The sequence below is a fragment of the Carica papaya genome, chromosome 9 (assembly GCF_054855325.1).
Source record: "Carica papaya isolate Zhongbai chromosome 9, ASM5485532v1, whole genome shotgun sequence".
In the NCBI taxonomy this organism is placed as follows: Eukaryota; Viridiplantae; Streptophyta; class Magnoliopsida; order Brassicales; family Caricaceae; genus Carica; species Carica papaya.
The window spans coordinates 637068-653796 of NC_142317.1; the positions used below are offsets into that span (position 1 = coordinate 637068).

Consider the following 16729-nt stretch of genomic DNA (forward strand, 5'->3'; position numbering starts at 1 on the left):
TCTGATCACTTTTTCACAATTACTTATTTTTCCTATTGGTTTTGAGTCAATCTTGATACCCTGTTCTAGAATTGATAAGAGTGGTAAGAGCTACAAAATGCTTGGTAAGAAAATTCATGAGTCCCTACATACTGAACTGAATGAAAATACATATAACTTCCCCTACACTATATAACATTAGTGTGTTATAGTCCCTTATGGTTCGATATTTATAGATTCCAATCACAAATCCATTTCTATATACTGACAGTTAAACTTTTACAATTCATCGCATGATGCCGTTTTAACTTCTATCTCAATGGATAAGAAATTCACAATAGTCACATACAAATCATGCAAAAATGGATGCCACATAATCCAGAAAGAAAATAATTATCCACGAGATAAGTTCCACTGTCAGATCGACCGGATATTTCAGACATTCACACACCTTCTCCTCCTTGATATAAGGTCAAACGGTTTATAATTGTTACAACAATTTATTATCTTTTCTGCTTTGTTCCTGATGCATTCTTAACTTGGTTCAGAAAATTTATTAGAAGAATTATATTGCTACTGTATATTTTCTTCCGTTGTGAATTATTTTCTTTCATCTTATTTGCAGTAAACATTTTTCTTTCTTACAATTAAAAACCTTATTAACATTGAGAAGGCGGGATTAGCATAGAAGAAGACTACCTGCCGTCGCGGCGGTGTTCGCGACGTACGAAAGGAGGCTCGGTCTACCTTCTGCTTTCACTTTTCTCTCCGTAATTCGAATTAGGGTTTTTTTCTTTCGAAGCCCGAAGGGAGGTTCGGTCTACATTGATTTGCATTAAAATGCGGTAGGCGGGACTCACATAGAAGAAGACTACCTCCCGTCGCGGCGGCTCTATCTATCTTCCGCTTCTGCTTCCTCTTCTCTCTCTCTGTAATTCGAAGTAGGGTGCTTTTTTTTTTCGAAGCCCCTCCCCAATATATAGCGGCCATGATGCAATTCTAGCCGTCGATTTGAGGAGGGTAAATCTAGCCGTTGATCTTTCGTTTTACCCCCCCCCTCCCAACATCCGATCTCCTATGTCACGTCCACGTGGCGAAATCTCACCCGTCCGTAAAGTGCCAGAATCGTCTGACATCTTTTCCATTGCGTGTGCCTTCCTGATTGGTCAGGAGCCAGAGACTTTTCCAATTTTGCAGTTTTGCCCCCCAACCGCACGGTTTCCTTCCAGATTCACCCTTGGCGACTATTTTAATTTTATTCTTATTTTAAATTAATTTCCTATTTATTTTAAGCTTATTTATTTACACGACTGCCTTAAATAAGAATTTCTAAATAATTAAATAACGTTAAGTAATTAATTATTATATAAAATTACTGAAAAACTTTCAAGAAATTATTACAAAAGCACCCATTAAAAATACAGGGTTAAAATCATCCAAACAACTCGTAAGTAACACCACTATATATAAACGCGTAGTGCCTTTCTGAACCCACCGAACAGAGACAGACGGACGGACAGAGCCAAACACGGCAAAAACGCCATGAACAATTTGGGTATATAGCAAGTTCTTGAAAAACTGAAGTTCGTATACATACACATCTCCAGAAACTACAGCAGCCGCGTACGAGCCACCTGTGAAACTAAACATACAGTGATATGCAATCACCTGTTAACCCATTACACCAAAACAAATGGGGCCAAAACTTCCAACACAAATGCCCAGCACCGTTCTGTACATGATATCTATAGAAAAACAGCTTAGGGCAACTATTACACCATACATGCCTGCGTCATGAATATTTTTCATCCTCCTTGTTTGTTTGTATATATATATATATATGACGCCATATGGTCCTATTACCAAAGTCGACCCTGTCGCAGATATTTTCAATTTTTCATTATTCGAGCTCTATACTTCACCTGGGATATTACCTTGCAGGAGTCGTTACTAAGCTCTGGAGGAGACAAATGAAGATGAGGTATGCGAAAAGGAAGTCTTCGATATATGTACCTACATAATCTCTGTCCGGCCTTCAATCAAGCAATTAGTTGGTTCCATGTCAACCTCGTATGATGATAATAGCCTTCTCTGCAGCACCAGAGAATGAAGCATAGATAAGGGTGGGCGCAAGTGGAATCTATAGATGTCTAGATGAAATAATAACGATCTTCACGACATGATAATGATAGAACCACCGCAGCTGATTTTCCTAATTCTAGTGATATTGATATCACAATGAATCGATTGAGAGAAAATTGACTTCATCATGATTAAAGGAAATTAACTAAAAATTCAAAAAAGAACTTGAATTTAGTCGAAGGAGCACTCACATGATCCTCAAAATCAGGGCTGGTCAAATTAATGGAGAGATTTCGCATCAACAATAGCACCTAAAAATGTAAGGAAAGGTTAGTAATCGCATGATAATATGATAAAAAATACACAACATTACATATGATTCAACCAATTCACAAGACTTTGATATAGAACATACTGTTTCAACATCTATTGGATCCATCTTCTTAAGTTTCTGCAAGTGACCAGTAGTATTTGGATCAAAGACACTGCCAATGAAGCTGTAAACTTGAGCAAAGTCTGGCAGCACTGCAACAAAAAAAAAGGCAGTTATTAACCATCAATAACAAGTTAGTGGAACAAATAAACCACAAATGATTAAAAAAAAAAATAAGCGTTGACAAAAATTTGGGGATCTCGCCTCTTAATGGATGACCATGATTCCCTTGCTCAGTCATTTCACCAGTCAATCGTGGTCTCCTAGTACTCTCCGTACTACTGCAAGAGTTATTTGCAATTCGTGTCCCTGCAAAGCAAATGTCAAATGACTAATGCTAGAAATCAGGTCATGGTCATCATTACCAATCTGATATCAGTGATGGTTAGGAACCTTTTGGCAGGGGTGACAAGCTGACAGTTTGCACATTGTTTGTCCAGGAAGACGCAGCAGGACTGGTAGCAGGATCCATCAACATTGTTGAGGAATCCGGCCTGAGAATGAATCCAGGTTCAAGAGCAGATGATTGAAAGGCACCTGAAACTTGTGTCTGCACTGTAGCTGTGATATCCAATACGTCAATACAATATTATTGTTTTTGCAGTGTAACAACTGCAACTACTTTAGGAAAAAAAAAAAAACAAAGAAAAATAAACATGCTCACCATTTTTGGAAGCCTTCTGAGGATAAGGATGAGCAGCTTTCCTTTTAGGCCGGGGAGGAGGAAGATGTTCACCTGTCCCACTCTTTTGAACCTTAAGAAAGTACTTCTGCGCATGACTTCGTATCTGAAAACAGATGTATATCATTTAAGACCTTCTCAATGAGATATGGAATCACAAAAACAATGTCAAATATTATAAAAACCACATCAATTTATGTATCTGTTTGACATTCGTTCCTCTTAGCATTGTAAAACCTGAACATAAGAAAACAATTTGGGAGAAATAAGTGGCAGAATGCTAAACTAAAACCAACCTCCAATCCTTCAGAAAAAAAAAAAAAAAAAAACCAAGGGAAGAGGCATTCTTCTTAACAAAAGAAGTAAAACCTGGTTTATCCGAGAAAAGAATGACTAAAAGAATTTCAAAAAAGAATTTGCACAAGTTTAAAAGAAAATAAGACAGGGTAAAAAAGTGCCAACTCATTAAGCAAACAAAAACACATATGACAAATAAAATCAGCAAGCGGTTGAGGTTATCTTCATCCAATATACCTGAATAACTGTCTTCGACCCAACAAATGCTTCAATCTTCTTCCAATCGCGGTCAAAGCTGAAAAGAACCAATTGAATTTAAATTATATCAGTTCAAAAACCATTCTTCAGAAAACATATACTTCAATACCCAAAATTGACTTCAAGATACAGGTATTAAGAGTACTTATCTTTGAGAATAGCAATGAAAGTTTCAATCTTAAATAAAACTCTCAAAAAGAGAAAAACAAAAAACAAAAACGCATGCAAAATGATATTTGTAAGGCAGTTATTTTTATTTTCAAAATTACCACTACAATTTCAAAGTATAAAGTGCTCCTTTCACAACGATCACATGATAGATGTAACCAACTTCATCTCAAGGGTAATTTCTGCAATTCAGAACTCTTCAGAAAAGACACTGTGCCTCTAGCCTTGCCGAACAATTCTCATATTTGGCATGTTTCCATGAAAAGAACCAACAAAGGTGTCTAGTCTGTGACTTCTAACATTTAGAAAATTAAAATAATATTACCTTCTATGTTGGTCCACTAAAGTACTAGACATCATTTGTTATATCAGGTTGATTCAGTGTTATTATATTACCCTGGAGTCTGAAAGGGAAGTTAACATAAGAAATTCCTTAAAAATTTCTCCCAAAATGAATAATTTCGAGAAAATTAGGGTAAGCATGCTTCAAAATGCACTCCACATCCCACTTTAGAGTCCTATAAGAAAAATCCTAGCAGCTTATTTGGTTCCTTAGGGAAAGAAGAAAGAGGAAGAAAAACAGACTATTCTTCCTCTCCATTCAGCAAACACTATTTCGAAATGAACCGCAAGTGCACATATATCACATTCAATTCAAATACACGATTACCTGCACAATCTGCATAATCACACAAAAACACCTCAAGACAAACCCTTCTGTTCAACTAATCTCTAACCAAACACAAGTTAACCCCATTCATGACCCTTTTAATGAACCAACCAACCAAATCTCCACCCGCAAAACCCCATTCGATATCCTTAATTCAAGAAAAAACACACATACATCTGTCTATAGCAGAAGAAAAACCCTAACTGAATTATGCAGCAAATCATTAAGGTTAAAGGAAATGGGGAAATTTACAGCTGTAAAGCTTCGAGGAACTTGTCGTGTTCGGGTTCTGTCCAGCTCTCTCTGGACTTGGTAATGGTGTAGGGTTTCCGAATCTTCTTGCTCGGATCCTCCGACGAGGAAACGGTCGATGCCGCCGCTTTCGTGGCCGGAGTGGCAGGAGTCGTGGCGAAGGGTCCGATGCCGGGTAGCGCCATTCCAGTCGGATCCAAGTAGAATCCTTCTGCCGGGTTCGGGTTTTTTGATACCATAAATTGTTGTTGGATTTCTGAAATGGTTTTTGGTGGGTTTTTAGCTTTGGAAATACGAGAGGATGTGGCTTTTAAGAGAGGCGGCAAAAGCTTTTAATAGATGGACTTATTGAGGGAGTAATGATATCCTACGGTGAGTTTTCCCTGGGCATGTCTCTATAATCCAATCATTGCCTGCCACGTGTCAATTTAAAAAAATTTTTATTTAAAAAGAAAAACTTTTTTTTATTCTGTACTTGCAAAATTGATAAAAAATTTCGAATTTTATTTAATGAAAAATATTTATCTCAATCGCAATATTTTTTAGTTCTCAAATTTAAAATATTTTTTAATCAACAAAATTAAATTAGTTTTTAATTCTTATCATAATTTTTTAAATGATTAATAAAAACAATAGTATTACTTAAACTTAAATATAATAACTTAAAGATATTTATATCACAAATAAAGTATATTGTAAGTTAGTTCAATGAATTTATTCGTTCAAATCATTTTGGTGTAGTACAATATATCCTAATATGTACAATTTTATATATTTATATTTTTTATTAATTTATAAGTCTAATTATAATTTTGAAAAAATAATTTTTATTATTTAAACTAATTCATAATATCATAAAAATACACAAAATATCAGATCGAGGGTATTAAAAACTTGGAACTCCTAAGTTTTTGTTACAATAAAATAATTTAGTTAAAATTATCTTATCTCAATTACTAATATTTGGTTTTTCTTAAATTTTGTTAGAATATTGTAATTATTTATTTAATGCTAAATTAAATTAATATATAAATCTAAGCATATTATTTTGAAATTATTATTTAAATAATTGGGTTTTTACTCAAAAAATATGAAAAAATTATAAAATTTATACGATTAAAATTTTTTGTTAATACATTTCTATAATATTTTGTTAACTATTTTCATAAATTTTTTAAAATTGTGCATAAAAATTATATACTTTAATAATATTTTAAATTTTTTTATCATTTTAAATTATTGTAATTTATTTTATTAAATAATATGTCAATCAACTTTGTTAATACTAAAATGTTAAGAGGATCTAAATATTTAAAATATTTATTAACTATTACAAAATTTAATATGTATAAATAAATTGTTGTATTTTTAAAATTATTAATATTTAAAAAATAAAAATAAAAACTTGCCAATGGTGGACCGCGGAGCACTTGATTAAATCTTTCCCTTTTCTTAAGTTTCTACCAAGACCAACCTTGGAAGACTAAAATAGCCGGTGAACCGTGCGTTTTATGTCCCTGGAGAGGAAGAGCAGAGACGATACACTGAAATTATTTCTACCACATCAACGGTGAAATGAACCAATACTACGAAAACACGTTGACTAACTGACTGCGCGGCTTACTTAGACTCGACCTCACCGGATAATTTCTCGTCCGAAGCGATAGGCATTTCCCTTAATTAGACGACACGTGGCAACCATCGGAGAGAAGATATGGCATGAGGTTTTGGTGCATTTTCAGGGAGCTTAAGTGGCCAATGGTGAGTCCCCCATGATGGGCAAAGCAGGTAGCAAGAAGATATTTAAAGATGGGCCCCACCATACCATTTTTACATGTACGTATTTTTAGCGCCCACCAAACGTTGCTTTTTCTCCTCCAGATATTTTCTCGCCTTTTTAGTCTTCCATACATTTCGCTCACACCGAATCCTCTTTCTTGGAATTTGACTTTCTTTGTTGATTGATAGTGTTTGGGTTCGTTCGGGCAGTTTTTTTTTTACTATATTAATATTGACTTTTCAATTAATATTTGATGTTATAATTCATGTACGAACTAAAATAATAAAAAAGGGTAATTAAAAGTTGAAGAAGACATAATATTATATATGTAAAGTATATATGTGTATGTATATAATTCTGTCCAAGGTATGATGGAAGGATTATTGACGTGCAAGATCTTAGGATTGGAATGACAAAGGTAAAAGTTGGGCTTGTTTGGTGAGTATTGTAGAAGAGATTTTGTGGTCACAAACAGATCTCCGCGTAGCTGGCCGATATACATACATATTGTAACGACTTCGAAAATATTCAAAGAAAACAGATAATAATTTAAGTGCGAAAGTAAAATAAAATGATTAATATTTATATTTTTTGCACAATAACTTAAGAGTACTAAACAGTATTACGAAATTTATTTTTTTTAAAAAAATACAAGAAATAAGAAAATAAGTTAAAAACAAATAAAACTAGCATCTACTCGTAATTCTCTTGCGGATCAGACTCTAAAACCTGATTCTTTTGATCTGAAATTGTTAAATAAAAAATGAGCTACGTATAGCAAAACGACATAAATGGGATGCAATTACTTTATATTTTTATATAATATGTTTGTGGGTTTGAATCGAACAATATATTTTTTATTTTTATAAATTATTTATATTATAATAAAATTTGTAGGTACTTATAATTTAATTAATGAATATAAAAATTTATTCAAAAAAATTATTATATTTATATTATATTATTATAATTTAAAAAAACCCATTTTTTATTTATCATTAAAATTTAAATTTGACACCAAACTTATCGAATATTTACAATTTAGAATCAAAGGGAAGTACTAAAGTTTCTCTTAAAATTTTCCATGTTTAAAAAAAAATACTGAATTTTGTAAAATTACATAATAATTATGTCATAATTAGGGCATGCCCTAAGTTAATAATTTTTAAAAATGAATTTTTATTTAAATATCATTAAAAATAATTTCTTGTAATTATTAAAATATATTGTTAGCAAAATTTTACAATATAAAATATATGTGTAAATAATTTACTTGTGAGCCATGGAGGCCCAATTTATTTATTCCTATTTCTATTTGCCCTGTGGATACTTTGAAGTTGCCCAAATCCTCCTCACACTTGAACCATAGAAATTTGGGTTATGGTATTGGTTACTAAAAATTCAAACTTTATTTTTTAAAATAACCAATTGCATTTAATTACTAGAGCACTGCGTAAATAGCCGAGGTAAAAGAGTCTCAAACACGAAACTGCGGGTAAAGCGAGCCGCTTTTGCTAATTCGCGAGCAACTACGTTACATTGTCGTCTAACCCATCTAAGAGATATATCTAGTCTTATGCAGTCGATCACGATGCATTCAAACTCTGAACTACCGTCCTCCCTAACTGCCAGGGCTTTATAAACATTACGAGCGTCAACTTCGACAGTTTCTGACCCGCAGATATTATATATGATGTGCAACAACGTCTGATGACACCCTTATATTTCTGTTAGATATCGCGTTCGACAGCGATTCAATTGATCGGATAATACAGTTTGACTTCGTCGTTCTTTATTATAATACCATACCCTCTTTATAATATAACATTATTAATAATATGTTATTTGGATACTAACATATAAAATATGGTGAACTCCATGTGAACTTCATACACATACCCATGAACTCCATGTGAACTTCATACACATACATATGAATTGTGTATATACATAAATAACATACATACATTCACACAGATTCACACAGACAATAGTATGTATACACATAATATATGTATATATTGTTGACTTATGCTTTGTTCAGTAACTGGTTGGTGATGGTACCCCTGTATTTGGACTATTTGACTGGTAAAAGAAGATCTGTGAAGGAACCAGGAAACCCATTAGTTTAAGTTAAAATGGGAATTGAAAATGACCATTTTGCTGTCAATGTTTCGGCTCCATGTGATTATATGGAAGCAATATAAAATTGTAAATATATTTATGAGTATAAAACTTTAGTTTTTTAATGTTGATATTTAAATAATTAATATTTTCCTAAAAGTTTAATATAAATTATATATATAATTGAAGTTATTATTTATAATTAATGCTGTGAATCATAGTAAATAATACTGCGAAATTTCCTGGAATTCGAGGCCTAGTAGATAAGGAAAGGAGTGGAACTTTCAATAAAGCTGCAGTGTTAAACGTCGTCGTATCCAGAAGGTGGCCACCCGATTTCTTCAGACGCGGAAGATTCAGAAAAAGTTTGCCTCACGAAACTGCTTGTAGTTGACCATTGACGCAAGAGTTGATTGACTTGGTTTCATCACCCTTCATCAATCTCCATATTTAAATAGCTTTATGGATTAATTGAACACTTCATCAGTCACCGAGCTTGTCCAACCCCTCGTCTTCTTCTTCTTTTTCTTCTTCGTCCTCCTCTGTTTTCTTATTTTGCTCGCTCTTAAATCGTCCTTCAAGTCTCTCAAGCTTTAAGAAATGAAGGTATACGTTGTGTATTTTCTTTTTTTTTGATTAACTGTTTAACTTTCTACGAACTCTGTTCTAATTTTCTACATGGAAATATCCGTTCGTGAAAGATGGGTTTGATTTTCATGTTTTTCTCTGCTCTTTTTCCTAGACCTTTGATTGTTCCGTTGTTTTTTTTTTTTTGTTTCGTTCTGATTATGTTTTAGCTTAGATCTTAACAGTCCGATCCTATTTTGTTGCAGAAAGTGATATTGAAACTGAATTTACACGATGACAAACACAAGCAAAAAGCCATGAAGAGAGTTTCTGGTCTTTCAGGTATGTACCGAATTCGAGTGCCTTTTCCATTCGTGTTCAACTTTCTCTGTTTGGATTATAGGAAAACTAAAGAAAATTAAAAACCGTATGAATCTTCACGGATCCGTCATCCACGAGTTCAATCGTATTCTTATTTTCCCATCTGGGTCTTTATCAAACAAAACAAAAAGAAAAAAAACCCAGGTCTTATTGAACCAACTCTGATCCCTTAAAGTGTGTTGACAGGTGTGGAATCCATTTCCATTGACATGAAAGATCAGAAACTGACGGTGATCGGAGACGTTGATCCCGTGGACATCGTGAACAAACTGAAGAAGTTATGCTATCCAGAAATCGTCTCTGTTGGTCCTGCAAAAGAGCCTGAGAAGAAGAAAGAAGAACCCAAAAAACCAGAACCAAAAAAAGAAGATCCCAAGAAAGATGAATTAGCCGTTCACCTTGCAAATCTCCACAGAGCTTGGAATCCTCATATGACTCAGCACTATTTTGTCAGAAGCGTAGAAGAAGATCCCAATGCCTGTGTTATTTGCTGAATCTTCTTAATGGAAAATTTTAGCTCAGGCGGAAAAGAAAATTTATAAAGGAAAAAGAAACAGATGGTGTATGTACAGTCGGCAATGGTGGTGGGTCGATTCTTATTTACGATTTCTTTGTCGCTGTTGGTTTTTTAAGTTGTCATGGGCATTGGGTTTTTGGTTAATCAATATATTTGGTTTTATTTTTTAGAATAAAAATTGGGAATTCTTCAATCAATTTTATTGTAGTAGTGTAATCAATTTTATTATAAAGTATTTATAGTGGTTCCTGTAAGATTGTGACTTGGTTGATTTTTTTATAGGTTTCGAATAGCGATAAAATTAATTATATAAATTAAATTAATCAGTAAAAATTATAAAATTAAATAAAAATAAATTTTTTGGTAAAAAATCTTTTAATATTAAAAAGGAAATTACTTATCTGAATCAAATTCACTATTAATAAAATAATTTACAAAATAGCGAACAAATAATTAAATTGGGAACATAAAGAATAACATTTTATTTGTGCATAATTAGAATAAAGATGTAAACAAAATTAAATTTGAACTTACATTGAAAAAAAAAATGAAATTGCTAATGTCGACAATGATGTCATCAGAGAGAGAGATAATGGAAGCCATCTACTTGTCTACCACCACTCAATTTATATATATATATATATATGTGTGTATATATATATGTATATATATGTATAGTTATCTTCTTCTTTTTCTCCTTTTGTGCCACAACCTCTCTTCTTTTCTTTTTTTTCTGTGCCACACACACACACACACACACACACACACATATATATATATATCCCAAAAAAGAAATGCAGCCCTAACCCTAATTCTTTTTTTTCTTTTCTTTTAAATTATTGATTTGCCCTTTTTTTTGGCGAGACTGATGTTTGTCATGAGTAACTACTTTAGTTAATACGTTACTTAAATTTTTATCTGTGTGAATCTTTTTTAATAGCATATCTTTATTATTTACCACATTTTATATTAAATGGTATCTCATATCAATATGTTCTGTACGACAATGATATAGACATTCTTACTCAAATCTAGAGTATTTTGACTATCGCAATTCATTATATACTAATTTTTCTTTAACCCCAATTTTTTGAGATATTTTTTCATCCAGAACATTTCTTTACTTGCTTCAGTTAAATCTATATGCTATGTCTCAGTTATAGATAAGACAATACATTTTTGCAATTTAAACTGCCATGATACAATTTTTCCTGCAAAAGTAAACACATACCCTGAAGTAGACTTTCTGCAATCAAGGTCACCTACCATATCTGTATTTGCATATCCCTATAAAATTAGTTATAAACCTCCAAAATATAAGCACATTTTAGAAGTACTTCTCAAAATATCTGAAAATCTATTTTACTACTTCTCAATGACTCTTACGAAAGAAAATTGCTTGCCAAACCAACAACATGAGCAATATCTGATTGAGTGTAAACCATAACATACATCAAACTCCCAACTGCAGAGGAGTAAGGGACAACTGACATTTTTTCTTTTTCTTTTTTTGAGTAGCAGGGCATAATTTCTTGCTAAGTATGAAGTGATTATCAAGTAGTATGCTAACTGGCTTAACATTTTTCATATGAAATCTGTTCAAAACCTGTTCAACATACATTTTTTATGACAACCATAATTTTTTAGCTTTTCTGTCATGAGTAATCTGCATACCTAAAATCTGTCGTACTGGTCCCATATCTTTCATATTAAAAGAGTCAAACAATTCTTTTTTCAAAGCATTAATCTTTGTAGTGTTTTATCTTACTATCAATATATCATCAACATAAAGTAATAGAATGACAAACTTACCATTTGGGAATGTCTTGAAGTACACACAATGATTTGTATTTGTTCTAGTGTAACCATGACTAACCATGAAAGAATCAAATTTCTTGTACCATTGTCTCGAAGCTTATTTTAATTCGTACGAACTCTTTTTCAACCTGCAAACTATGTGTTCTTTCCCTTTGACTTAAAATCCCTATAGTTAATCCATGTAGATTTCTTCCTTTAAATCACCATGAAAGAATGTATTTTTCACATTTGGTTGTTCAAGCTCAAGATCTAAACTAACAGTCAAATCAAGAATTACCGGAATGGAGCTCATCTTCACAACATGAGAAAATATCTCATCAAAGTCAATTCTTTTCTTCTGAATGAAACCCTTTACTACCAAACGAGTCTTATATTTCACTAGTTTCTCACTAATCATCTTAAGCTTGTATACTCACTTATTTTTCAAAGTTTTTATGCCTTTTGGAAGTTTAACTAATTCATAGGTATTATTTTTCTTTAAATAGATCATCTCTTCTTCCATTACTTTTAACCACTATGCCTTTTCTTGATGGTTCTGAAATTCTTGAAAACTTTATGGCTCCCCCTCTTTAGTAACTGTAATATACTCAAAACTGGGGTATCTGGTAGAAGGATGATGTGTTCTAGTTGATTTTCTAAGCTGATATTCTTCTGTAACCTAGGATGCAAGGGGTTGCTGCTCCTGCTCAATATCATCTGATGTTGACATATTATCAAATCCTTTATTATCATGTAACTCTCTTTTATATGTGACATCTCTGATCAAATGATAAATTAGTGTAGGAAAAGGAATATCTTCATTTATAATATTCTCTGATGTCTCAAAGTTTGATAGGGTCTTGTGCTTGTCAAAAATCATATTTCTGGACCTTACAACTTTTTTTTTACTGGCTCCCATGATCTGTATCCAAACTCCATATCTTCATAACCCAGAAAAATACATAAAACTGTCATGTCATCAAAGTTTTGTCTCTACTTCGTAGGTACATGTATAAATATCTTGCAGCTAAATATCTTTAAATGAGAATAATTGACGTCTTTTTCATACCATACTCTCTGAGAAATATAAAATCTAAAGGAGTTGATGGAGATCGATTCATTAAGTAGCAGGCAGTGTAGGCTTCACCCTAAAATGATTTTAGTAAATTAGCCACTTTCAATATGCATCTAACCTTTTCAATGAGAATTCTAATTGTTCTTTCAGCTACGCCATTATATTGAAGAGTACCAGACACTGTCTTCTCATGTCTAATTCCATGCTGTAGGCAGTAATTCTCAAACTCCTTTGAAATGTATTCATCACCATTGTCCATATTTACCGTAATGATAACAACTGAATTTAACTTTCACTTGTGATTTACCTCTGGATTTATAGTGCCCCTTAGGAACTCTAATTTTACTTCTACCTCTGCTCTCTATTGTTGTAACAAATGTTTGTGAAGTCTCAGTACCCATATATTTTCTTTTAATCTATTCATTGTGTAGACTATCTATTACCACATATAAAGATAAAATATTGTCTGGAGTAGAATTGTTAAGAGATGCTACTAAGATTTTTCAACTGTCTGGTAAAGAGCTTAAGACCAATAACACATGCAATTCATCATCTAGAGTTATTTTCATCGTATTTAACTCATTTACCAACTATTGAAATTTACTCAAGTGTTCTGCAAGTGATTGTTTATCTCTCAACTTCATATTAACAAGCTTTCTAATAATAAAAGTCTTATTATGAACATTTTTTCTCCTATAAATATTTTTTAATTTGTTCCACAAAACCTGTACATTTACTTCTTTATTTATATAATGGTTGACACGATTATCCACATACTGTCGAATAGTTCATATAGTTTTTGTATGCATTCTCTCCCAATCATCATATGATTTTCTCATTAGTTTAGCAATTTCTAACTTAATCCAATCATATAAATCCCTGTAATAAAGAATATCCTCCATCTTTGATTTTCAAATTGAATAATTTGAAGAAAATAATTTATCATAGTACCAACAAATTTCTCAATCCTAATTCACACAATTAATCTCAGACCACAAATCAATCAACAAATCAGTCAACCAAACTCTGATACCACTTATTGGGTCCTGAACAGACATAAAATTAATTGTGTAAATTAAGTCAATCTCAAATTAATTAGCAGGAACTAATAACCGTAACCCAAAGCCAAATTGATACACAACAGAACAAAAATAATAAGTAGATAATAATCACAAAATTAAATAGATACATAATTTTACGTAAAAAAAAATCATTCAGTGCGAAGAAAAAAATTACGGATGAAGTTACGAATCAAATACACTATTAATAAAATAAGTACAAAGTAATCCAATAAAAATTAAATCAAGAAGAAAGAACAACATTTTTTGTGTGTGCAGAATTAGAAAAAAGAGTAAATAAAATTAAATCTAAACTTCCTTTTTTAAAAAGGGACAAAATTGCTGATGTCGGCAATGATGTCGGCAATGATGTCATCAACGATGTCATCAGGGAGAGAGAGTGGAAGCCATCTGCTTTTCTACCACCACTCAACTTTTATATATACATATATATATATGTATAGTTCTCTTCTTCTTCATTTTCTCCTCTTGCAGCACAACCTCTCATCTCTCTGTTTTTTTTTTCCTGTGCAACACACACACACACATACACACACACACATATATATATACATACATACATCAAAAAAGAACTGCAACCCTAATTTTTTTTGAGCCCAATATATAACCAACAATCTCTCTGGGATGTATGATGACAACTCTGGACAGCACGCAAGCTGCAAAAGTCACAGAGAAGTGTAAAGAAAGTGAATTCTATAATCATTTGTATGAAAATGATGCAATATATATATATATATATGTACGTGATTATATAAACATTGACATTTCAAAATATATGTACTGTACGAATGGAGATAAGACACGACGTGATACGTAGTTTGACGGCAAGAAAATTAGAAAAGCACGGCGGCTTTGAGAAACCTAAACGATAAGAACAATAGAAACTGTCGTCTGCTGAAAAACAAAAGTACACGAATGAGATTGACTATAATATATATATATATATGTATATATTATATAAGAGAGTGACCCAACTAAACCACCAAAGACAAATAATTGAACACTTGAAAGTGATCTCTAAAAACCATCCAACACCATAACCGAACCACCACCTATGCATATACATGTACATATACACACACACACACATATATATATATATAAATGTGGGTGTACACAAATATATAATATCAATCATACAACCCAAAAGATACCCATGACATAATTTTTTATTACAAGAGAGTGAAATGCAAAAATACATAAAAGAGTTTTTCATACGTATTGGGTCCAAAAAATATTCATGACATTATCTACGAGAAGTTACTAGAAATTACTAAGTCATTCGAACATGTTGACGGAGATTCAATTATAAAAAGCTACTAAAAATTACTAGTCATGCGAACATATGGACGTAGACCTAATTATAAGAAAAAATTAATATTTACTAACTAATTTTTGTAATTTATTTCATTCACGATAAATATGTTATATGCGAATACGTCAATTATATTAAAATAAATTCTTAATTTTTCGAATAAAAATAATCTATACATTTCTACTATATTTTTAAAATAATATTATGATGTCTAATATTTTAAACGAGTTAAAAATGATCGAAAACTTTTTCATATTTCTGACGGTAGAAGTTAATAAATACCAATTTTTCTATTTATTGATTTTAAACTTTCAATTTTTTGAACAGTTTAAAATAATTATATCATTTTACGTGATTTAAAAAATAATTAAAATAAATAATCTTAATTAATTAGTTACATTAATACATTAATAACAATAAAAAAAAAGTTTGATATTATTAAATATTAATATTTAATATGAACTGATTGGACTCCATTGATTGAGCGCTAATTTTTGGTTTTCTCTGGTTATTCTTCCCATTTATCTTTGAAGAAAAATCGATCTACCTTCTAGTTCTGTAAATGATGTTGTTTGAGTCGTCTAAGAACCCTAATTGTAAAATTGTAATTCTATAGATTAAAAAAAAGCCGGTAAATTACATATGAGATAACCCTAAAAACCCTGAAAGTGAAACAGTCAGGAAAATGGATGAACTCTTGCGAGGATCCATGAATGTTAAGATGAACACGGGAAGCTTTCTTCTGTAATTTGTCGACGGAACTTCCCATTTGAATTCCACTGTTTATTTGACCATTGTTTTCAGCTGAACATAGGAAGCTTTCTTTTGTAATTTGTCAATGGAACTTCCTCCCACTGGAATTCCACTGTTGATTTGACCACTGACTCATTGACTCGTCTTTTTTGTCATTACTCCCGTTTATGGCCCTCCCTCACCGACTCCTCCCGAGCTTCTTCTTCTTCTTCTTCTTCTTCATTTTTAATCTCTTGGCATTTGAATTCTTGCAGCAAAGATCTCTCTTTCTAGCGGGAAAGAAATTTTTCTCGACCGGCGATTGTACTTAGTGGGTTTAGTTGGCGATTATTGAAGGGATCTCTAGGGATTTCAAACATGAAGGTTGGTATTTAACCTTACTTGGGTTTAATTTTAAGCATATAGAAAGGTTTTCTTCTGCAAATCTGTTATGCGTTCTGTTTTGGAGTCTCTCGTCCTCTCCCTCTGCGAATCCGTTGGGGTTGAAATCCTTTGATGGATTATCCTTCCGATATTAAAA

General features: G+C 32.1%; 2 protein-coding genes across 2 annotated transcripts; one reads left to right on the forward strand and one right to left on the reverse strand.

Moving 5' to 3' along the window:
• Positions 1-1498: 1498 nt before the first annotated feature.
• Positions 1499-5135, reverse strand: LOC110810312 (Homeodomain-like superfamily protein). The gene is made up of 8 exons (XM_022036442.2): positions 4822-5135; positions 3711-3768; positions 3159-3282; positions 2888-3055; positions 2699-2803; positions 2477-2586; positions 2313-2372; positions 1499-2070 (listed from the first exon to the last, which is right to left on the reverse strand). The coding sequence occupies exons 1-8, from the start codon at positions 5058-5060 to the stop codon at positions 1993-1995; spliced, it is 942 nt and encodes a 313-aa protein (XP_021892134.1). The 5' UTR covers positions 5061-5135; the 3' UTR covers positions 1499-1992.
• Positions 5136-9171: 4036 nt separating this feature from the next.
• Positions 9172-10444, forward strand: LOC110810319 (heavy metal-associated isoprenylated plant protein 39-like). The gene is made up of 3 exons (XM_022036452.2): positions 9172-9331; positions 9559-9634; positions 9860-10444. The coding sequence occupies exons 1-3, from the start codon at positions 9326-9328 to the stop codon at positions 10165-10167; spliced, it is 390 nt and encodes a 129-aa protein (XP_021892144.1). The 5' UTR covers positions 9172-9325; the 3' UTR covers positions 10168-10444.
• The last annotated feature ends 6285 nt before the right edge of the window (positions 10445-16729 follow it).

Coding starts and splice junctions, on each gene's coding strand:
- LOC110810319 (XM_022036452.2), top strand. Junction 9,635..9,859: donor GAGAGTTTCTGGTCTTTCAG/GTATGTACCGAA, acceptor GTGTGTTGACAG/GTGTGGAATCCATTTCCATT.
- LOC110810312 (XM_022036442.2), bottom strand. CDS start 5,060: ATGGTATCAAAAAACCCGAACCCGGCAGAAGGATTCTACTTGGATCCG. Junction 3,283..3,710: donor GGTCGAAGACAGTTATTCAG/GTATATTGGATG, acceptor ATCTGTTTTCAG/ATACGAAGTCATGCGCAGAA. Junction 2,587..2,698: donor TCATGGTCATCCATTAAGAG/GCGAGATCCCCA, acceptor TTTTTGTTGCAG/TGCTGCCAGACTTTGCTCAA.